This window comes from Mirounga leonina, unplaced genomic scaffold (assembly GCF_011800145.1).
Source record: "Mirounga leonina isolate KUSES-001 unplaced genomic scaffold, KU_Mleo_1.0 Mir_127, whole genome shotgun sequence".
Lineage (NCBI taxonomy): Eukaryota > Metazoa > Chordata > Mammalia > Carnivora > Phocidae > Mirounga > Mirounga leonina.
In genome coordinates, this window is record NW_023270316.1 from 75333046 (window position 1) to 75356840 (window position 23795).

The 23795-nt window shown below is 44.7% G+C and overlaps 1 protein-coding gene across 1 annotated transcript in view; it reads right to left on the bottom strand.

The window, feature by feature from the left end:
- ATP8A2 (ATPase phospholipid transporting 8A2) overlaps window positions 1-22109 on the bottom strand; it is a 604495-nt gene extending 582386 nt beyond the window's left edge. The window contains exon 1 of the mRNA XM_035003669.1: window positions 22020-22109. Coding sequence (XP_034859560.1) covers window positions 22020-22095 — 76 coding nt within the window. The 5' untranslated portion in view covers window positions 22096-22109. The remainder of the gene's footprint in view (window positions 1-22019) is intronic.
- Between the last annotated feature and the right edge of the window lie 1686 nt (window positions 22110-23795).

The following is a 23795-nucleotide window of genomic DNA, read 5'->3' on the forward strand; positions in this document are numbered from 1 at the left end:
CTCCTAGATGAGATTTTCAAAAATTGTGTACTGAGCATCTATGGGAGTTAAGACCCATACAAAATGTAATGAAACCCACATGAACCCCCTCAAGATAATGAAGTCAAATAGCAGGCTCAAAAAATATCAGAGAAACAAATACCATATGATTTCACTTACATGTGGAATCTAAAACACAAACAAACAAAAGACAAACAGAAACAGACTCATAAATGCAGAGAGCTGGTGGTTGCCAGAGGGTAGGGGTTGGGTGAAAAAGATGAAGGGGATTAAGAGGTACAAACTTCCAGTTACAAAATAAATAAGTCAGAGAGAGGAAAAGTACAGCATGAGGAATATAGACCATAGTATTGCAATAATGCTGTATGGTGACAGATGGTGACTACACTTATCGTGGTGAGCACAGAGTAATATATAGAATTGTTGAATCAGTGTTGTACACGTGAAATTAATATATGTCAACTATACTCCAATTTAAAAAACTGAATAAGAAAACAAATGACCCAATTTAAAAATGGGCAAAAGATCTAAAAAGACACCCCAGCAAATAAGATATATGGATGGCAAATAAACCTACGTAAAGATTATCAACATCATCTATCATTAGAAAAATGCAAATTAAAGTCACAAGGAGGTACCACTGCTCACCTACTGGAATGGCTAAAATCAACAACAAAACCAAATGCAACAGGGACTCTCACTGCTGGTGGAAATGCAAAATGCTGATCCCATTCACTTCGGAAGACAGTTTGCAGTTTCTAATCATGGGAAAACACCAGACAAACCCAAATTGAAGGACATTGTATAAAATAACTGCCTAGTACTCCTCAAACCTGCTAAGTTCATAAAAAAATAAGGAAAGACAGAAATCGTCACAGATGAGAGAAGATGAAAAAGCCATGACCACTAAACACAATGTGGGATCCTGGGCAGGATCCTGGGGCAGAAAGAGGGCAGCAGGGAAAAAAACCGGTGAAATCCAAATAAAATGTGTAGTTTTGTTAATCAGTATTTTGATTAATGCATCACGGTTACGTCAGATATTAAAATAAGGGAAGCTGGGTGAAGAATACAGCTGTGAGCTCAAACCGCAGTAAGTGACTGAGGTCAGCCTCCTGTGACCCTCTCAGGTGACCTCAAGGAGAAACCAACAATAACAAGAACCAGAACACCAGTTGAGGGGAGACACACAGGCAATATTTTTGAACAATCAGATAGAGAAGAAACATAATGTGTTAAGACGACCTTCGGGTCTTTCACGCATCTACGTGGAAATCAGTAAGCCTTAATTTCTACAAGTGAGCAAACCCTGTGACATGCAACAACGCTCTGGAGAATGGCAGACAAGCACATACACCCCTTCGGCTTTTTGTAAATAATCCCCTGTAAACCGACAAGCTTTGGAGCAGGTCTTACAGAGCAATCTGAGATACCGTCTCCTGGGCTATCGTCCTAGGAAAGATAGCGTATAAAGCATTTACTAACCTACTTTGAAGTTGGCTTTTTCTTTCAGTGGACATACCAAACCCTGTATTATCTTTGCAACTTTTCTGTAATTCTGAAATTATTCCAAAGTAAATAATTTATTAAGAAAAGAAACCCCAGGGGCTCCTGGCGGGCTCAGTCAGTAGAGCATATGACTTGATCAGGGTTGTAAATTCGAGCCCCACATTAGGTGGAGAGATCACTTAAAATTTTTTTTTAAAGATCTTAAAAAAAAAAAAAAAGGAACCCCACAGTGAGAAACACACCCATGAAAGTGTCTAATAAAAAAAAGTATGTAAATAATTCTGAGAAGGTTAAAAAAAAGTATATAAGAATTTAAAAGTGGTGAGCATAAAATGCCAGGGTGGCTTAGGGAAGGAAAAGCTCATTCATCTTGATCAACCATGAAAGGCTCCATGGAGGAGGGGACATTTTGGTCTGGATGGACCTGTGCAGATGTACAAAGGAAAGGCACAGTATGTGTAAAAGCAATAGAATTTTCTTCTGACTGGAGTGTCAGACACCTGCCGGTGTGAGGCTCACCATCAATCACTGGAGCCACACCAACGTCCGCCATGGCGGGGCGTAAGCCTAGCTACACCTCCCACTGCCTGGGTTCAGCACTACATGAGTGAACCCGGGGACTTCCTGGCTGCCTTTGTCCATCCACCCCCACACAATGGAATTTGATGGTTTTATTTTTTTTAATTCACGGACTTAACTATTGTAATATTATGATAGACTGGCTTATTGGCATTTTTCAAACGATCTTCTCAGCCACAAACAGGTAGCAAGTAAAATGTAACTGCAATCAGCTGTGACTTTCCTGAGCCCCACACCCGCTAAAACAGCCTGCTCAGGGTCCCCACCTTGGCCAAAGATTCTTCTGTATGGCATCCTACAAGGGCGAAAATGTAAACATCGATACAGGTAGGTTCCGTCTCTTTCCCAAAGACCAAAACTAATCTAACTGGCTTCAACTATCTCAGGATATTCAAGGCTCTAAAATGGAGGGTAAGGTGATCTTCCTGCCCAAAAGGACCCACATCGAAAGTTAACTAACAATTCAAATCATTATATGATAAGTGTCTTTGCTAATTGTTGATGTTTCTGTTATGTCCTCCACTAGACTAAGAACTTCTAGGGGGCAGGGGTTATGATTTTTAATTTGCTTAACCTGATCATAACTCAATGCCTGGCACTTTGAAGGCTGACTGATGAATGAACAGAATAAGTAAATAGATGATGGGAGAATGGATGGATAAATGATGGATGGATGGATGGACAAATAGATGGGCAAAGATGGACAGAATAATAGGAGTCCAGGGTAGGGAGAAATTACTGCTGGTTAGTTACAAAGAGGGAAGAAAGGCTTAAGCTGGATTTATCGATAATAAAAATGCAGATAAATCCTCCTATCAAGAGGTTTCCTCTCTGATTTACTGGTTCTGCCCAGACTCAGGATATAACTCAGAAACTCATTCTATTCTAACTAATGCCACTCTACCTCTGAGTTGCCCTGTCCCCTCCCCACTACCACCTCCATCTAGATCTGCCCACCCTTTGAAACCTAACTCAAGGAAATGGGTAAAAAGATAAACAAATTGCGGTACATCCATACAATAAAATGCTAGTCAGCCATACAAAGGACATGGATGAAGCTCAAAAGCAGAAACCAAAAGAAGCCAAACACAAAAGAATGCAATACATATTATTCCATTTGTTGACATTCTGGAAAAAGCAAAACTACAAGAACAGAAATCAGACCAGTGGCTGTCAGGAGCTGGGACAGGGGAGGGAACTGGCCACAAAAGGACAGGGGAGAAACTCGGGGGTGATGAAAATGGTCTGTGTCAAGATGGCACACAGCTGTATGCATTTGTCAAAATCATCAAGCCAGGCTACACACCTAAAAAGGGTGAATTTCACTGTATGGAAATCATACCTTAATTACCCTGACTTTTAACAAAGCCAAAAAATAAAAAACCTCACTCAAGTCCTGCTCTGAAAAGCATACCTTGACCAGGCTCTGCTTCAAGTGTCCATTTATCATCCTCATAACTCACTCAGTGATTAATCATGCCCTATGGGCACCTCTTCTATTATTGTCTTGAAATATTATTTTTATTACCTCCTTTTTACATGTCCAGGTCTTATCTCCCCAACCAGATGGTAAATTCCTTGGAAACAGGAACTATGTAGTATCATGCCTCCTTCAGCCACAGAGTATCCAGGTCACTGCTTGACACATTGTAAGTAAGAAAGTTTCAATAATTATTTGTTGATTTTCAGTGAAAACCAGCTAGGTGAAGTTATTTTGCGGACTTCTTCAATCCAAACTTGAGTATGATAAACAGGCTCACCAATGCCTTTCTCTGCTCATCACCACTTTTCCCACGGCCTCTCAGATTTTCTACATCATTCGCATATTTCACCCCCAGGAGCTCTCTGGTTGATTCATCACATTAAGATATGAGACTGAAGATTTCCAAGTCAATCTAGATCAGGTGAAGGATGCTTCCCAGAAAGTGCTTGGGTTAGGTGCTGCTACCTCCTTTCCCATGATTACTGACCTCAATTAAGCCCAGAGTTTGTTTATGAGATACAACAAAATCACATTCCTATATTTGTAACATTACAAAATCCAACAATTTCTATTTCATTCTCCTTACATCTAAAATGCTGAGATTTCCAATTTCCAAACTTGCCTATTTTCAGTAACTGAAAATAAAACAATGGCCACTTCTCTCCCTGTATTCCCGCAAATTTCATGAAGAGCTGCTATCTTAATTAAATTGTCTTATCACACCCTTTTAAAGGGAATTAGTCTGTGACGGGAGGCAAGTAGTTTGTCCTGTGCTCATTTAACCCCATGTTAGCAGCAGAATGCTGTTCTTTCACATTGCAGAGCTTTGCCCTCACTTCTTTTTTTTTTTTTTTAAGATTTTATTTATTTATTTGAGAGTGCGCACAAACGGGGAGAGGAGCAGAGGAAGAGGGAGAAGCAGGCTCAGGACCCCGGGATCGTGACCTGAACTGAAGGCAGAGGCTTAACCGACTGAGCCACCCAGGCGCCCCTGCCCTCACTCTTAATTGGTTTCCTCTCAGATCTCTTGTGGCCACCTCGGTGAATCTATTTCCCATCAAACAGGTAGAGCGGCATTTCCTTTAAGCACACTTTCCACGCACACCTGAGTGGGCACTTTTCCTTCCACCCACCCCCGCCATGCAGCTGCTCCCGTGTCCAGGCCACCCCTCCCCCTCTCCTGCCCGTGGGCACCCTCTCCTGCCCGCGGGCACCACCTAGTCCTTGACCTGCCCTCCAGCAAGTTTTCCACCTTGTCCCTGAGGCAGGACCCTTTCTGCCTGCCTGTCTTCCTTTCTGTATTCTCACACTGAGAAAGATACCACAACAATGTCTCTACCAGAACAACTGGGACCACAAAAATATTTAATAATATTAATAAAGAGAAAAAAAATTTAATATAGGGAAACATTTACATTGTGTTTAATACATATAAATACTTTCAGGTTAAAGAAAAGAAACACCTATTATTACATTTTTCTCATTTACAAAAACTTTTTCTTTTTTTTTAATATTTTATTTATTTATCTGACAGAGAGAGAGCACAAGTACGGGGAGCGGTGGGCAGAGGGAGAGGGAGAAGTAGACACCCTGTCCCTCTCCACCCCTCCAACCGAGCAGGGAGCCCGATGCGGGGCTCAATCCCAGGACCCTGGGATCATGACCTGAGCCAAAGGCAGAGACGCTCAACCGACTGAGCCACCCAGGCGCCCTACAAAAACTCTTATAACTACAAAATTACCATTAGAGTTTTAGGAAATTATAGCTTTAAGTGCTGTTTCAGGTACTTCAGAAGTAACTTGGTGAAAAGGTTTTTATTTATACTCATTTTAGAGAACAGTGACATACCAAGGCTGTGAAGGTGTGCATAAACACCCCAATGCCCACCCACCTGAAGCATGGTGAACACCTCCAGGGCTTGGCCCAACATCTCTCTCTCCACCTGCTCAGGGCTTCACCTCCCAGAGCAGAAAAGTGCTAAAGCCAATGTACAATGTGCATGTGACCCACAGCCCACCTCAGGGTGACCTACAAAAGCAGAGGCAAGCGTTTAGAAATGAATACATATAAACAAAAAAGGGCAAAGAAAAGTTTAAGATGTGGAAACAACATGTTCATTTAGACTCTGCCACACAGAACCATCTGCACAATTTTAATTCCTGCTAAAACACACAGTTGGAGGTTCATGGCGCTCACGCCGTTCTGAGAAATTCTCAATGGCTCTCTAGGCTCTGACCACCTCGGCAATGTTTTCTTGAGTTGTTCAGTGCCTTAGTTCCAAGCACAGAATGAGCCTGTTCTCTTTATTTCCAATGCTAAAGGAATGGGAACATTTTCCCCTGAGAGTCCAGAGAAAAAGTGATTTAATGTTGTATTTACAAGATCAGCTGAGAAGCCAGAAGGTCCCTGAAAGATGTGCTCTGTGGCAGAAATCAAGGTTGAAAAAAAAAAAAAAGAGAGACACCATTAAGTTATTTCAGAATCTGGAGTGTATGAGGTTGTCACACCTTCCATGTTTAGCGATGAGAGGAAATGACAATTTGGATTCCAAGAGGAAAAACATTCATCCTTATTAGTGCTCAAACTACTACTCAGCAAAGCATAGTTTCAGTTGAGAAGTACAAGTCTGCAACGGTGCCAACTCGGTGTGCCCGTATCCCTTCCAGTGGCCAATGTGGGCACAGGGAGGTTGGGTAGCAGGGCTCTGCATGGTCACTATTCCTCTAAGTTTACCAAAGCACCCTCATCAGGCAGAAAATTGGCTTGTTTCACAAGAAGAGACAAATTCTCCAATGCATTTGCTGATACGAGAATTTTGTAATGCTCTTTAAAAATTAAGCCCACTATGGGGAAGCCTGGGTGGCTCAGTTGGTTAGGCATCCGACTCTTGATTTCGGCTCAGGTCATGATCTCCCGTCAGGAGATCGAGCTCTGCATCAGGCTCCCCGCTCACAGGGAGCCTGCTTCAGATACTCTCTCTCCCTCTCCCTCTCCCTCTGCCCTTCGCCCTGCTCATGCGCTCTCGCATGCTCTCTCTAAAAGAAAAAAAATAAGCCCACTACAATTGTCATTTGACTTTCCAGACAAAGACTTTGGTATCCATATAGAGTTCATATTAAGTGGAGAAAAGTTAATAATCTACTTATGGACAAAATAAAATGGAGGGTCAGAGCCCTATATCCCTAGCATATTACTCTCAAAATAATTACAGTAGCGTTTTATGTCATTGTTTTTAATTATTAATTTTATAATAACTAATGAGTAACATTAAGTTTCGGGTAGTGGTAGGTGCTCCCTAGGTTATCCTGTTCAAGGTCTCAGTAATCAGCGAGGTGGGTATTATTATCACCTGCATTTTATGGACGAGGAAAGAGGGGCTGATGGAGTCAGGTAACTAACTTCCCCATGGACACCCAGTGAGGATGTGTCAGGGTGAGAACTCAGAAGCAGGTCGGACTGGAGTCATCTGGACTGCCTCGCTGCCTGAAGTCAGGACTGTGTTCAGCCTAAACTACAGCACAGACCAAATGAAAATAGAGTACTGTGGTGGCTTCCCTTCGGCAGCAAAAGAAAGAGCACGATACACAACTCACATGGCTACTGTGGTCCCGTAGGACACTGGGCGAGGGTTAAACCACAGACACGCAGGCCCTTTGGAAACTGACCAATACTTTTCCTTTGGAGAGAGCCTCCCCTGTTCATGGGACACAGAGCTGTTCATGTGTAAGGAATGAGGAGCAAAGAGGCTCAGCACACCATCCGTGGAGGCAGCCCACCTGGGGGGGTGGGGGGGCAGGGTGTGTGTGTGTGTGTGTGTCCTGCACTCACTGAAGACAGTGCAGACACTCCCTGCAGCTCTGTTTTGCCCCCTCCAGGGACCCTCAACTGAAAAAAAAAAAAAATGAGTTCTGGAATCACAAGGTACTTTAAGTGCATGAACAGCATAAAAAGGACAAAAAGAACTCACACTCAAATGATAAAACCATCAGAAAAAGACTTTGAAATGTGTAATTCACATCCTCCAGGAAAGGAGAGTGTTCAGTATCTTATGCGATACTAGACTGTTCTGAAAAAAGAATCAGTTAGAGACCATGAAAGAAATCACATAGCTGTTGAAATAAAAAGTCAACAGATATTTAAACTAAGGAGAAAAAAGAAAAGCCAAAGCTGAAGAGTGCATTAGTGAACTGAAAGGTAACACCAAGCAATGATACCAAAATGGGGCATTAAGGGGTAAGGAGTATAAAACCAATTAAGGGAGAGACAGAAGTGCCCACAGCCAAGTGGAGGAAGTTGCAGGTAGGAAGGGGGAGGATGGGGGTGGGGGGACACAGGAGGTGACTGACAGCACCAGATGAAAACTGTCCCCCAAAAGAAAGCCAGCATTCTCAGATTAAAAGGCCCTCCAGTGCTGAGCATTTGATGGGGAGAAGAAAATACTTAGACCATCATATTGAAACTTGAGAACATCAAGGACACATATATCATTAAAATCTAATCAAAAAGGAAAACAGCTTTGCGGCAAAGGAACAAGAATCAGATGGACATAGATTCCCATCAGCAAATCTGGGTACAGGAAGATAACGAAGCGATCTCCCTAAAGTGCTGAAGGAACAGAGTTTTGAGTCTAGAACTCTGTATTCAGCAAAACTATCGCTTAATGGGCAGGATGACATAAAAGCATTTTCGGGGACAGGAAGAATCAGTTTACACTCACAGATGGTCACTGGGAGACCCTAAGGGATCTACCCCAACATGCGGAATGGCACACAAGGAAGGCTGCTGAGCAAAGAAAGCAGTGAATTCCACCGGTTAACTATGCTCTGGAGCCAACACTGGGGATTTCAGAGAAGGGAGTGGGGGAGGGAGTCAAACTGCCAAGGTTTTTGTCTTCTTTTTGTCTGCCAGGCTCAGTGTGGAGAGGAAAAGGATACACGTGCTGATTAATTCTCGCCTCTGTTAGGGGGAAAAATAGTATGTGTAATTCGCAATTTAATAGTAGCCTCTAGAAAAATGAGTTTACACATAAGTTTCAAAAAGCTAAGGAAAAGTATTGAGAGAAAACTTGAAACGAGCATAATCTATGAAAGTAAATATTGATAAGTTGGATTTTGTTAAAATGAAAGTGGTCTGGGAAAGACACTTAGAGAATGAAAGACAAGCCACAGACTGGGAGAAGATATTTGCAAAACATACCTGATAAAGAACTTGTATCAAAAATTTACATGGTGATTAACATAACAACAAAAAAATTTACAGAGAGCTCTTCAAACTCAACAATAAGAAAACACATAACCTGAGTTACAAATGGGCAAAAGATGTGAACAGGTGCTTCACCAAAGAAGATACACAGATAGTCAGACAAGCATATGAAAAAATGCTCCACATCATGTGTCATTAAGGATCTGCAAATTAAAACAGCTATATTAGAATGGCTAGAATCCAAAACGCTGAGGACACCAAATGCTGGTGAGGATGTGGAGCAGCAGGAACTCTTACTCACTGCTGGTGAGAATGTAAAATGCTACCACCACTCTGGAACACAGTTTGGCAGTTTCTTACAAAATTAAATATACTCTCATTATGGTATGATCTAGTTTACCCAAAGAAGTTGAAAACTTATGTCCACACACAAACCTGCACACAGATGTTTACAGCAGGCTTATTCATATTGCCAAAACTTGGAAGCAACCAAGATGTCCTTCAGTAGCTTAACGGATAAATAAACTGTGGTACATCCAGACAACAGAACATTTCTCAGGGATTAAAAAAAAAAAATTAACTATCAAGCCATGAAAAGGCATGGACGAAGCTTATATGCATATCACTAAGTGAAAGAAGCCAATCTGAGAAGGCTACATCCTATAGGATTCCAACCAAAGGATATTCTGGAAAAGGCAGAACTATGGAGACAGTAAAAAGATCAGCAGTAGCCAGGGTAGGAGTCAGGGGAGGATGAACATTGTAAGGCAGTGACAGTGCTGTGTGATACTGTGACGGTGGGGACATGTCATTATGCACTTGTCGCGGTGCAACGCTACACAGCTGACCTCACGGTGTGACGTCACAGCACCAAGTTCAGAGTTGGCAGAGCCGTCACCACATCCAAGATGTCCTCTCCTCTGCCTCAGCACCATACTGCTGGCATTGCCCTGGTATATCCTGTCGATGAAAGAGCCTGGACGGCAGCCTTGCAACTATGGACTACCTCTCCTACCCCGGGTATCTTCAGTCGTGCTCTCCAGCCATGCTCATAAAGCCAAAACCTCTACTGAAATATATCAGAGACGACAGACAACAGAGCTCTCCGTTACACAGACTCACAGACTGAGTCGAATCACACCCCTAGGCGCGCCTGGGTGGCTCAGTCGGCGAAGCGTCTGCCTTCGGCCCAGGTCATGATCCCAGGGTCCTGGCGTCGAGCCCCGCATCGGGCTCCCCGCTCAGCGGGAAGCCTGCTTCTCCCTCTCCCTCTGCTGCTCCCCCTGCTTGTGCTCTTTCTGTCAAATAAATAAATAAAAACCTTAAAAAAAAAAAATCATACCCCTAAGGAAAAACAACCACACGCCACTGGTACAAGACAATCAGACTGCTAACATCACAAGTATCATCTCGGTTACCAAGCCTGTATTTAGTATCACAGCCCATAATCTCATCAATGTTAAAAGAAATTCCTAAAAACTCAAAGTACAGGAACAATCTCAAAAGCCCAGCTTAATCCCCTGGTAATAAAACCTACATTGTCTTCTCAACAAGACTCAGTGCCACTGATAGCCTAATGGTGTTTGAACACAGCCCTTGGATTATTTTTTCTTTTGTGTTTACTTTCTCCATTTCTGGGGGACACCCTTTTGAGAAAGTTATGAAGAAAATATACACTAAGAGGGAAACATTTTTAAAATGTGTTTCTTTAAAAAACTCAACTCCAATTACTGATTGGCCTCTGGGAAGAGGAGATCTATACCGAGACGCCCACTGGTTGTAAGGGAGGCTGTCGTCCGGGTGGGTAGGATTTGCCAGCGGATCGCTCTAGACCGCGAAGCACGTGGCCAAAAGTTCATTTAATCATAAAATGCAGGTGCGTAATATTTGAAGATCCTCTCTGCAAATATTGACTGATGATCTCAGACAACAAACACTCAAGCAAGTAGGTTTGATTAGATGTTAGGTTCAGAGAAATACAACAGAATTGTGCAGTACAGTAACCCCCCCCATCCACAAAGACATGTTCCAACACCTCCAGTGGATGCCTGAAACTGTGGATAGCACTGAGCCCTATGTATACTATGATGTTCCTACACATACATACACACTTGTGATAAGTTAAATTTATAAATTAGGCACAGTAAGAGATTAATAACTACTAATAAACAGAACAATGTAACAATAATATACTATAATAAAAGTGATGTGAATGTGGCCTCTCCCTCAAAATATCTTCTTACACTGCACTCCCCCTTCTTCTTGTGATTATGTGGGATGATAAAATGCCCACGTGATGAGACAAAGTGAGGTCAGTGATACAGGCATTGTGATGTGGGGTTAGGCTACTACTGACCCTCCATCGATTGATCATCTGTTTCCAGACGGCATTTTGACTGCTGGTGACTGAAATTACCCAAAGCAAAATTGAAGACGTGGGGGAAGGTGGGCCTACCGTCCCCCTGAGCCAGTTAATTTTCGGAATAAACTTAAGGTGGACTGCATAGATTGTGTCCAAGAGAGATTTTCACTCAGTGTAAAAGAAAGACAAAATAACCCTGAAAAGAATATTGGAAGAGTGGAAAGACACAGGCTCTGGGCTGTCACTACCCCTAGAATGCTGGGCAAGTTCCAGAATGTAACCCTCCACAGCCTTGGTTTCCTGCCCGAGGAAGGAGGGTGTTGGACTCCTAGACAATTTTATTTCTGAAAGTCTGCAATTCTATGAATAGTCAATGGATGTCCAACATCACAAATGTTTGGACAAGATCATCTATGCAGAGTCATCCGAGCTATATGCACCGTCTTACATTTTCTAGTAGCCACACTAAAAAAAGGGTAAAAAGAAACAGAAAATAATTGGAATAATATATTTTATTTAACTTGACCTATCCAAAATATTATTTCAATACATAAAAAACATAAAGCATTACTAATGAGATGGCTCAGATTCTTTTTCCTTAGTGAGTCTTCAAACTCCAGTGTGCTTTCTACACTTTCAGCATGTCTAAGTCTGACTCACTCCTCAAGTGCTCAGTAGCCATCTGGGACCGCAGAAATCTAGAAAGTCACCCTCGACTTCGATAATGTCTGACTCTGACTGTTGCTGACTCTCTGCAAAGTATCTGGGCTCTAAAGGACAAATAGTGGGCAGGCAAAGATGGACAGACTTCTCCACCCGCCTGGTTCCATCTCTGCACCTTGTCGATTCCAACTCAGCTGCGCTTCCCACAGTCAGTCCCTCTCTGGTGTTGCCCTGGCCCAGGCCCTCATTATTTCTCACACGGAATATTGTAATAGCCCCTAACTGTGCCCTGCATTTGCGATCTTTCCCTTGTGTTTACACTCAGCCCAATTTATTTTTACCTAAGTTCCCCTCAACAGCTGGCCCACACTGGTGCCTTCCCTTCTAGAAGAACACTGGCCCACACCGGAACATCTGAAAATTAGACAGCGGAAGAGTTCAATAGAGTTTAATAGATGCATTTCCAAGCATCAGGAAGGGTCAACACAAACATGAACGAGGAGAGGATCCAGAGAGCGTATTTCTAATATTCTCACCAGCGCCAGTGCACAGCGCGGGTAATCTGGGGAAGGGACTGGGGGGCAGGGGGCACAACAGAAACACCGCACAATATCTTACACCCTTAGGAATTTGGTCAAACTCAGCTGCTGAGCGAGGCTCCAGAGATTCCAGAGGACAAAAGGTCACTTCGTTTGCTAGATAAACAGTAACTACCTCTTTGGGGGTCCACAGATAAAAATTCTGTAGTCGTAAGACCAAAGTTCTGTTTCCTCAGTGCCTGAGAATAAAAGCCTTAAAGAAGGATAATCGTTATGTGGCTAAAAATAGTTCATAAGAGGCTGATCCTGTGGAGCACGAAGCCGAACAGCTCAGCAGCAATGTACGGTTTTCTCCCTCTGAATGTGAATGAGCTTCTCTGTGATATGAAGGCATCATTTAAGGCCAGTGAAGAAAGCCACGCTCCCTGAACTTAGGATCTGGAATGAGATTCCAAATGTCCGAGTAGAGAGGTCCTTCCTCCATGGAGTATTTGCTTACCCTCATTTCCCATATGACCAGTCTCAGTAATGTACTTAAAATATTTACAGTAATCCTGGAGCCTCAGTGCTGATTGCAGCTAACACAGTATCTCCAGAGATAGAAGAGGGAGAAGCAGCCCCCAAACACTTCACCGAAATGTGTGAAATGTGACATTTGCTTATTATTTGGCATATGATTACAAAAGACTGGAAAACTTCCTTGCAAATGTAAAACCTCTGAATCAAAGTTAATCAGGATTAGATCCCTTTTTAGGGAGAAATGTGATGCTAGATCAGATCCTGATTCTTAGGGACAGTGAGCAAAGAGATGAGCTGTCAGACCAAGAGACACACATAAACAGTATGTGCACACACACACAACACACACACATACACCATCTATGGTGATATGTTGACACAGTGAGCCCTCCCCAATCACTGCTGATGAATGAACAATATTATTCGTGCACTCTTATGAACACATCTTTGCAGGCAGACACGGGTATCCATGTGTGACTGTGTCCCTCTGCACTGTCAGGGTATTTTGCGTGAGCCACTAACCATCCCTGCTTCCCTGGTGCTCTATCCTGGCAAGGGCTCTCTCCCAGGTCTTGTTCCTGTGTTTGCCCTTAATGATGGAGAAAAACTCCCAGGACATGGATATGAGATCACTTCTATTTTTAGTCTTTCTTAATGGTTGTTAACACTTGCCCTGAGCACCTTTGCCGGCCTAAGTGGATGTAAATAATATCTTGTATCCAGTGTTGTATTGACCAGGGGTTATATTTAGTAAATGTAAAGATCCAAGGAGGAAAGGCAGAAACTCATCTTTAAAGGTGTTCTATACACATCCTCCCATAACCATTTGAAAACGTTTTTAGAGAATAATTTTAATTTAACGCTTTGGTCTAGCCGGCACCTCTGTCAGAGAAGGGTTTAAGATGAAACACCCACTGTAAAAGGAAAATCAATTATTAAGCAAGCAAAGCCATCAACTGAGGGGCTTACTGGCCACATGTAGGGTAAAAAAGGGCCTTGAAGGCAGGACAAATGAACCAAAGGTGAGAGCCTCCAGAGACACTGGAGGATGAATTCTCTATCTATCATCCAAGCGCTGGTGGGTGATCACATACACCTGGATAATGACACGCAAAGAATGCTTTAATGCTCCAATAATGACTCCTAGTTAGGCCTCCTCATGAGATTTGAGGGGGAAATAATGACAAGTGAAGTTTTTGCCAATCCTGCTGGCTTGCAGGGTAAGTATCTGAGTGCAGGAGTTTACCGTGAATGATGATGGGCAGCGTGAGAAAGAGCTGACATACTGTCAATATAAGTTTGATTACATCAAAGTTCTCTTAATGTATCAAATAATTAATGCACGCACTCTTATACACATTACTCAGTAATCACAACCACCCCATGAAGTACAAAATTGATTTTCATCCACGTCTGTAATAGAAATAAAGGAAGCTTTCCAATGTCATACAGAATTGGATCCAATTCTCTCCGATCCCAAAGCTAGGTGTTTTAACCCTGATATATACCGCCAAAAAGAAACTTCCAAACATGATCTAGACCATTAGACCAAGTTCAAAAATGAATCCACGACAGAGCTCAGTCAGAGCTTCATTTATTGAGTACCCACAGGATAGATGGTACAGAAAACAGAAGCAGGGGAAATTGGGCCCAGCTCTTTATGTATTTCCATTTGAGGAACAGAAGACAAAAACAGGACATGTTCCCTTCAGCTTGGGTGTGATTTTGAACCAGGCGCGTTGGAGGGGGCCCAAAGCACCCTGGGCTCGGGGATTAGCTGGTCCTGCTGGAAACTAAGCAGCAAGCAAGGAATGTCTCTGAATTGTTTTTCTCCTCTGTGAAACTGGAGAATGAAGCTGTTTCTGAGATGTCATCCAGCCCTTTGTGAGGACAAACAACGTTTATGTTTCTGAGTTGCTGCCTAGGTATTTTACGGCATGACAAACCAACTCGTACCCAGGCTCTGGGCATGTAGAGATGGACTTGAGTTTAGGAGGGCACCATCAGTTCTCACTTTGCTTGTCCCAAGGTGCCTTTTAAAATAACCACTTAGAGTTAAGGTCGGGAAAAGCTAGTGCCCTCCACCCCGACCACCTTTGAAGTAATAGGTGCTTGTACCCTGTTCTCTGTCTCCTGTTCACTCATGACCTGGGATGAAGGGCTGCCCCGCCCCCAGCTCACTGCACCCCAACCCCGTTTCTGGGATTTGCAAGTAATACATCTTGTGACTACTTCCTTGTTTAAGTGTACTGAAAGTGCATCTTCAATCAAAACGACCCTGAGGGTTTTCACTTTCCCAAAGTGGGCCCTCGGGTGCTGAAGGAGCTGCCTGCCAACCTCAGGCGAGTGGCTCGTGCCTCCTCACTCAGCAGATCATGATCTGCATGTTCTGAATTCAATACACCAGCTCTGGCTTCCAACACACCTTCACGTTCTAATATTAGAGTTCTTTCTACTTTCAACTGCCCTCCTTTTCCTACTTATCCCCTTGAAGCTTGGGGCAGGTTGTTGTGGGAAACCTAAGTCTGTGTAGGAATGCTTTTTAAGCAAAACACAATGAAAAACACCTTTGCTGACCAGGAGAGGACAGAAGAGATGAATGGGCCCAACGTGGGATTTGGAGGAGGACACTAGGGGCAGTTTCTGGCAGATGTGTTCTCCTCCGGGTTCTGTATTTGGTCTATGTGCTTACTGCCCACCAGCTCTTCATTGCTAATCTTGTATCATTTAAGCCAAATCCCTAAATTTAATAAGATAGGGAGGAAGCTTCTTCCCTAGATACTGTTGACAACCATAGTCTATAAAAACAACTCCCCTTCCTTTCGGTCCTCCCTCCTTACCTCCACCCCCACACGCCCACTTCACTGTTCATCTGTGTGCACTGTTCTGGAGCATCACAATCCACGAGTGTCACTGTCCATGAGTGTCAGAGCGAGTCAGGATAAGAGAGTTGAGAGCACTAACCCGTGGGTTGTAACCCACCGCGAGACCACAGGCCCCACGAGAGTACACCTGCTCCGCTCGCCGCTCCTCCTCCGGCCCCAGGGGCACTGCCTGGCACACGGGAGGCGCTCAGCATATACAGTTAAAGTCAACAACTCCAGTTCCACTCTGCCTCCCTTACTGGACTGAAAGGCTCGATCTTGAGCCACCTGTAAGCTCTGTATGGGCAGGGGGACCAGCCCTTATTAGTCTTTGCATTCCCACCACCTGGTAAAATGTCTGAGACACTAACACAGAATATATATTTGGAGAAAGGTAGAATTTGCAAAAGTACCATTGAATATCTAGATTAAGGAAGAAGTCAAAGATATCTCATAAGCAAAAAATAATAATCCCAGAATTATTTTCCTAAATAGTATGCAGCTGAGCACATAATCTTGAAGCAGATGGTGGTCTTTGATCCTTTCACTGTGAGTTTATTTTAAAAAATGAGAATAATTTTAGGGGAGTGCACCAAGGTCTGAGTTCACCCCTGCCCCAGACCCTACCAAGATACATCAAACAGCAGCTAATGGGCCAAGCAAAAGCTCCTCAAACCCAGAGGTTCTGCCATGTTACAGAAACAGGTGGTAAACAATTTAATTGCCCTGAGGGAACAGCCTATCAATGAAATTATAATATTATCACTCAAATGTCTTGAACTGAGAGTACGTTGCCAGACCTGAAATATGATGACTATTTTCTTTTGATAACAATTACGATGGTTTACCTTTTTTTTCACTAAACTTTTCATTTTGAGATCATTTTAGATCCACATGCAGTTGTAAGAAAAATAGATTTTGTGCACCCTTTACCCAGCTTCCCCCCCATGGAAACATCTTATAAAACCACAGCACAATATCACAACCAGGATACTGATATTGGTTAAGTCGAGATACAGAACATTTCTATCAACACAAGGATCCCTCGTGTCACCCTTTTATCCTTCCCATCCCCACACCTTCCTTCACTCCTGGCAACCACTAATTTGTTCTCCATTTCTATAATTTTGCCATTTCATGAATGTTGTATAAATAGGATAAAATGATGTGCAGCCTTTGGGATTGGACTTGGACTTTTTTTTTTACTCAGCACAACTCCCTGGAGACCCATCCAAGTTGTTGTGTATGCCAGTAGGTGGTTCCTTTTTATTTCTGAGTGGTATTCCATGGTGTGGATGTACCGCAGCTTGTTTATCCTTTCAGCTATGAAACGACACCCAAATTTTGGCTAAATGAATAGAGCTGCTACGGATATTCATGTATCCCTGATCTTCACACAAAAAGTTTTTGTGTAAAGATACGTTTCCATTTCTCCGAAATCAATGCTCAAGACTACAAATGCTATATCAAATGATAGTTGCATGTTCAGCTTTATAAGAAACTACCATACCCAAAATGTATGAAGAGTTTATACAATTCAACACCAAAAGAAGTCCAATTAAAAATGAGCAGAAGATATGAATAGACATTTTTCCAAAGAAGACATCCAGATGGCCAACAGACACATGAAAAGATGCTCAACATCACTCATCATAGGGAAATGCAAATCAAAACCACAATGAGATGTCATGTCACACCTGTCAGAATGGCTCAAATAAAAAAGACAAGAACTAACAAGTGTTGGTAAGGATATGGAAAAAAGGGAGCCCTAGTGCACTGTTGGTGGGAATGTAGATTAGGGCAGCCCCTGTGGAAAAAAATACGAACGTTCCCCCCAAAATTAAAAATAGAAATGATATATGATCCAGTAATTTCACTACTGGGTATTTACCCAAAGAAAACAAAAACACTAATTCAAAAAGCTATAAGCACCCCCAGGTTCACTGCAACATCATTTACAATGGTCAAGACATGGAAGCAACCTAATTGTCCATTGATAATTGTGCATGGATCATAGAAATGGATATAGAAGATGTGGTCTATATACACAATGGAATATACTCAGCCATAAAATGAATGGAATCTTGCCATTCATTCTAGACATTCTAGACAACATCGATCGACCTAGAGGGTATTCGACTCAGTGAAAGCAGTCAAAGACAAATACCATATTATCTTACTTAAATGTGGAATCTAAAAAACATAACAAACAAAAACAGAAGAAACAGATCCTAAATCCAGAGAACAAACTGGTGATTGCCACATGGGGGGGCGGGGGGGGAGTGGGAGATGGACAAAATGGATTAGGTACAGGCTTCCAGTTATGGAATGAATAAGTCGCAGGGACAAGAGGTACAGCATAGGGAATAGATGGGTAGCACTGAATGCTGACAGTGGGTAGCCACACTTGTGGTGAGCACAGCATAACATACAGAAATGGCCAATCACCATGTTGTACACGTGAAACTAATGGAACACTGGGTCAACATTACTTCAATTTAGAAAAAAAAGAAAAGGAGAAGAAAAAAGAAAAGAGAAGAGAAGAGAAGAGAAGAGAAGAAAAGAAAAGAAAAGAAAAGAAAAGAAAAGAAGAAAAGAAAAACCGCCAAACCTTCCTGAGTGGCTGTGCCATTTTACATTCCCAGCAGCCATGCAGGAGCGATCCAGCTTTCTGCATCCTTGCAAGCATTTGCTGATGTCACTAGTTTTCATTATAGCCATTCTGATGCGTGGGCTGCAATTCACTTTTAATGAAAACAAAAATCCAGAGAGGAAAGGGAAAGACCTGACAACCACCCAGGTATCTTTAAGTATTTTGCTGGTCCCTTATGTTTATCTTAATATGCACAATAAATCCGCCTCTGCCCTAAATGAAGAACTGGGTAGGAAGAGCACAGTGCTTCCTTAGAGTAATACAGAGCACTACTAACTGCAACAGCAAATATCACCCTGCACATGAAATCCTGGAAGCATTCCCTTTAATGTTCTAAGAGCAAAGCAAGAACGGCACTTGGGTTAAACTTTTTATTGGCAGTACTAGCAAATATCATCAAATGAGAAAAATATTATGAGGCATAACAATTATAAAGGAAGAAATGAAAGTATTATTTGCAGATAATGAGGGTGTCTACACAAAAAAATTAAGAGAATCCTAAACTTTGAAAATTTATGACAGTTCACTTGGTTGTTGATACACAACATAAAAATTCAATAGCTTTCCTAGACATCAGCAACAACCCAACTAAAAATGTAATTTTTAATAACCCCATTCATTCTAATAACAGAAGTATCTAGGAATAAACCTTTTAAAATGCATAGAAATCTATGGAGAAAATTATACCACTTTAATAAAAGACCTAAAAGAAGACACATAGAAATGATGAGAAATAACCACATTTATGGTTAAAAGGACAACATTTTTTTAAATGTCTACTCTCTCTAGACTAATCTGTAAACTTAATGCAAATTTAACCAAAATTCTAAAAGGATGTTGTTTTGTTTCATTTTAAAACAGGTTCTTTTAAAAATACACGTGGAGGGGCGCCTGGGTGGCTCAGTCATTGCGCGTCTGCCTTTGGCTCAGGTCATGATCCCAGAGTCCTGGGATCGAGCCCCGCATCGGGCTCCCTCCTTGGCGGGAAGCCTGCTTCTCCCTCTCCCACTCCCCCTGCTTGTGTTCCCTCTTTCGCCCTCTCTCTCTGTCAAAAAATAAATAAAAAATCTAAAACACACACACACACACACACACGTGGAGAAGTAAAGGACCAAAAGGAGTGAAGACATTTTGCAGAATGGGTGACAAAGGTACCCAAAGCTTTGAGCGCTGTTTGTGCTGATGGCAACGTCCCACTCATGGCAACACACGTCTGTCAACTGGAAAGAAGTGGTTTCAGCACTCAGGACACTCCCAGGCCATCCCTCCAGCACTGATGAGCCCTCCCCTCGCGTATCCCCAGCCCCAGCACTTCCATCTGCCCTGGTCCTCATCCAAACTCAGCCTATCAGTCCCTTCACCCTCCTTCACAGGAGTGTCCCCACAGATCCCACACTATCCAGGCCCCCCTTCTTCCTCACACCATATGCAAATGCTTCACAGAGACTCCACCTCTTAGAACCTTCCTGTCCTCTGGAACTTGCAGCCTTTCAGCAGCAAATGCCCCATCTCCCCCATCTCTGGACTTCTTGCATTCACTGCTCTGCTTCGATGACCCTGCTCCTCGTTGTTGATCTCAGATCACTGTCCCTCCTTTCTCCCTAAAAACCCCTTACTTTGACACTCACACCATCGACTGTATGATTGTAATACTAGTTTTAAAATAGAACAGCCTCTCTGGAACTCACATCTTCCCTTCCAGCTACCACTCAATTTGCTCTTTCCCCCTTTGCTACAAAATTCACCCAAAACAGTTTCTGGACTTGCGGTTTCCAATATCCTCTTATGTCTCTCTTTCTCTGAAGCTGTTGCGCACGCTTACACAAAAACAGCTCTCTGCAAGGTCACCTGTGCCCTCCCATGAGGGACTCTTCTCAGGTCTCCCTGTTCCCGAGCTCCCCACAGCACTGGGCATGGCTGAGCCCCCCTGCCTTCTGAACAGTGGGCTCACTGAGCTTCAGGACACCGCTCTGGGCTTTTCCTCCGACCTCGCTGGCCATCCTCTCAACCCCGGGGTTGTCGCCTTAACCTCCCTGACCTTGAAATGTCCAGGTACCCAGGCCTCTGTCCAAGGATCTTTCTCTTCTGGGCCACGTCTATACACACTGGTTACATAATTGGCAGGTCCCACTGCAAAATGAAAATGCAGGCCCCTCATTCAAAAATTATTAACTGCTCTGTCACACAGCCCCCGAGCTGAGGACTCTTGAATTTATATCTCTGCTCTAGACCACTCCCCTGAACTCCAGGCTCAGAGATGTAAACATTTGCATCCGCTCTCTCACTCTCTCGCAGGCACTTCAAAACCAAATTCCTGCCCCCCCCCCGCCCCGCCCCAAATGAGAGCCCTGGTCTTTCTGCAGTTTTCCCCATCTCGGTGAGCGACACGTTCTTCGACTTTCTTTTTCCTCCTAGCCTCCCCACCCCCCGCGCTTTGATTCTCCTTTCACTGAAACCTCACAACCAAATCATGAACAAATGCTATTGGGCCTACCTTCAAACATACGGAGGACATGCCCACTCCCCCCCTTCCACCCTAGCATTACCACAGGTACCATCTGGCACCTGGATTAGAGCTGTCCCCTCCCAGATGGTCTCCCTGCTCTGCCCGCACTCCCCACAGGCTAGCCTCAGCCCTCAGTCTCGCGATCCTTTCACACTGGGATTCTCCTCGGGTGGATCTGAAGGTGCCCTGACGTTACTCAGAAACACCGGTCGTCGAAATGACCTGATAGCTCTTTCCATGTCACATGACTCAACTACAGAACCAGGAAAGTCGTTTATTTTCATATGCCTATTTTCTCAAAACAACAAAAACCTCACAAACATTACAAGTGCCCCATCCCCAAATTGCAAACCCTGTCCCTTCCTCGCATCGAAGATCGACCTACAAACTTGCAGGCAGTCCCGAAATGGGAAGCGAATCATTCCTCAAGTTCCCTTTCCATGTTTCATTATCTAAAGGTCTAGGTAACCCGTCGTGGATCATAATCACAGAACATCCAGCTTAACATGAGTTGGGTTTCTAAATATGTCTGTACGAAACAAAATGCCAAGTGTCTAGACGCGAGGGGCCGCGGGGCTGCGGCTGAAGCACCGGGGTGTTTGGTTTTAGAGGTTTGGCGCCCCTACGCGCGGGCGCTTGAGTGCAGTGTGGGGTGTGCGGTGGCTGTGCGTGTGGTCGCGAGCGAGGCCCGCGGGCCCAGCTAGCGACAAACGTTCCTGTGACCCTTTGGCTCCCTAGGGCTCTGCAGCAAACACCGCGCGGGGCCAGGGCACACGCCAGACGGTCTCTGCGCCCACCGGGCGGGGGGCCGGGGCACCCCCGCGTAGGGGCGGCCGGGCATGCGCGCCGCGGCTCGCACGCACACGCACACGGAGCGCGCGCACCCGCACCCCAGCCCCGCGAGCGGACTGGGGTCTCCGACGCCCCCGCCCCCTCCCGGCGGCGCAGGTGTTGGGCCGCCCCGCCCCTCAGGTGCGGGCGGCCGCGGAGCCGCGGGGACCGGCGGCCACCGACAGGCCCCCGCGGAGGGGACGGACGGAGGGCGACGGACGGAGGGCGGGGCGGTGGCTCCCCGCCGCGCGCCCGCGCCCGCGCCCCCGCCCCGCCGACCCTCCCCGCCGCGCGCCCCTCCCCTCTCACCAACGGACGAGCGGATCCTCGACCTTCGTGGCAGGGACATCTTAAGAGCTCTGTCCAGGCCGGAGGCGTTCGGCATCGCGCTCCAGGCGGGGGCTACGCGGCCCCCGGGCGAGCGGCGGAGGCTGTGCGCAGAGCTGGGCGCAGGAGCGACGGCCCGAGGGCCATGGGTGGGCGCGCTCCTGGACCGTAGTGCGGGGCCGCCGGGAGCGCCGGCGCCTGTGCCGCGGCCGCCGCCCGGGGAGGCTGCGCCGTCCGTGCCGCAGCCGCCGGCCAATGCGGCAGCGCCCGCGAACGCCACCGCTGCGGGCCCCGCTGGCCGGGCGGCGGCGGCGGGGGAGGGGTCCGGCCCTCCGGCGAGGAGCCGGGCGGGAGGAGGAGCGGGCTGCGGCCGCGGCTGGGAAGAGTCTGGACCGTTGAGCGGGACTGGGGGCTTTTAGGGGCGTAGAAGGCGGGGAGGGGGCATGGATCGGTGCCCTAGGGGGCTCTCCTAGGAGACGGGCGCGCCTTGGGGTACCCTTTTCCGTCTGTGCCAGTCTGCTACCTATTTTACCTGTCACTTGTCATGCGGTGCAAGTGTCCCGTGAGAACCGTCCAGAAACTTCCCTTTCTTTTCTCGGTTTCTGTTCTGGGTCTATTTTGGTGGGATCTGTATCGGTTCTTCAAGGAACAGGTATTTCTAAGGTGTAGGGCCCGGAACGAAAAGAAATCTAGACTCCTAACCCCCAGCCCGGTTAGAATTCTAATTAGTGTTATGTTAAAACTGTAAGAAGCCCCTAGGAATACTTAGCTCGCGACACACACACACACACACACACACACACACACACCTTCCATAGGAAACAAAATCAATGAGAGGTGAGGTGACTTGTCCAAGGTCATTTGATCCTTTTTTTTATTGTTTTTACTCATCAGTGTTTAAACTGCGTTTGGTCTTTCTGGGCACAGTTCATAAAGAGAGAAGGAAAAAAAAAAGCTGAATCTGTTTAATATCTGATGAAATTCCGACCTCAGAATGAAAAGAGAAAAATTATTCAAGTAGAGTCTGACCTTACATTTATTGATGTGATCATTTCGCTAAATTTAGCATAAATATCAGGGGCTGAGGAAAAGAACAGAGTTCAGCAGGAAGAGTTGGTGCCCCATGAGGAAACACCATGCAGCCCCTCAAGCTTCTACTGGCTAGTCTCTGCTCCAGATTTTCTCAGAAAAAATGCAGAAGGGATGGACAGTAGACTGGCAACTTTAGCTTCAAGTAGGATTCCCTGCCTGTTTGTTCTGGGCCCTCAAAAAAATGTTTCTGACAAGAAATGAGTTTTCAGCAGGATGTTGAGGAAAAAGAAAATTTTCAAAATTGTTGAGCTGAGCTTCAGGGTGGGCGATGTTTTCTCAGTGGGTCTTCATAGCTGCTGAGGGTTGAACTTAAAGCCACTTTATCCTAGCAGTGAGTTTGTCAAAAACTTTGTCACTAATGGTTCAATTTTCTATCAATGACAACCCCTTGAAGGCTAAGCAGAACTGGAAAGGACTTGAGTGAAAAATATGATTTTTTCAACCCCAAATTTTAAGATGAAAAATGTTTCTACCATAACCAGATGGGAAAAGAAAGAGTAGATAGACGTTATTTTTAATTTTTAAGAAGCTGAGTATGTTAAATATAGAACATTGCCTTGCTCACCGTAGACTGACCCAGTGTGTTACCCTGATTTTATGCTTCCTTATCATGAAATGTGCGGGGAGTGGGGGATACTTCTGTTTCTGTATTCATCTTCTGATAAC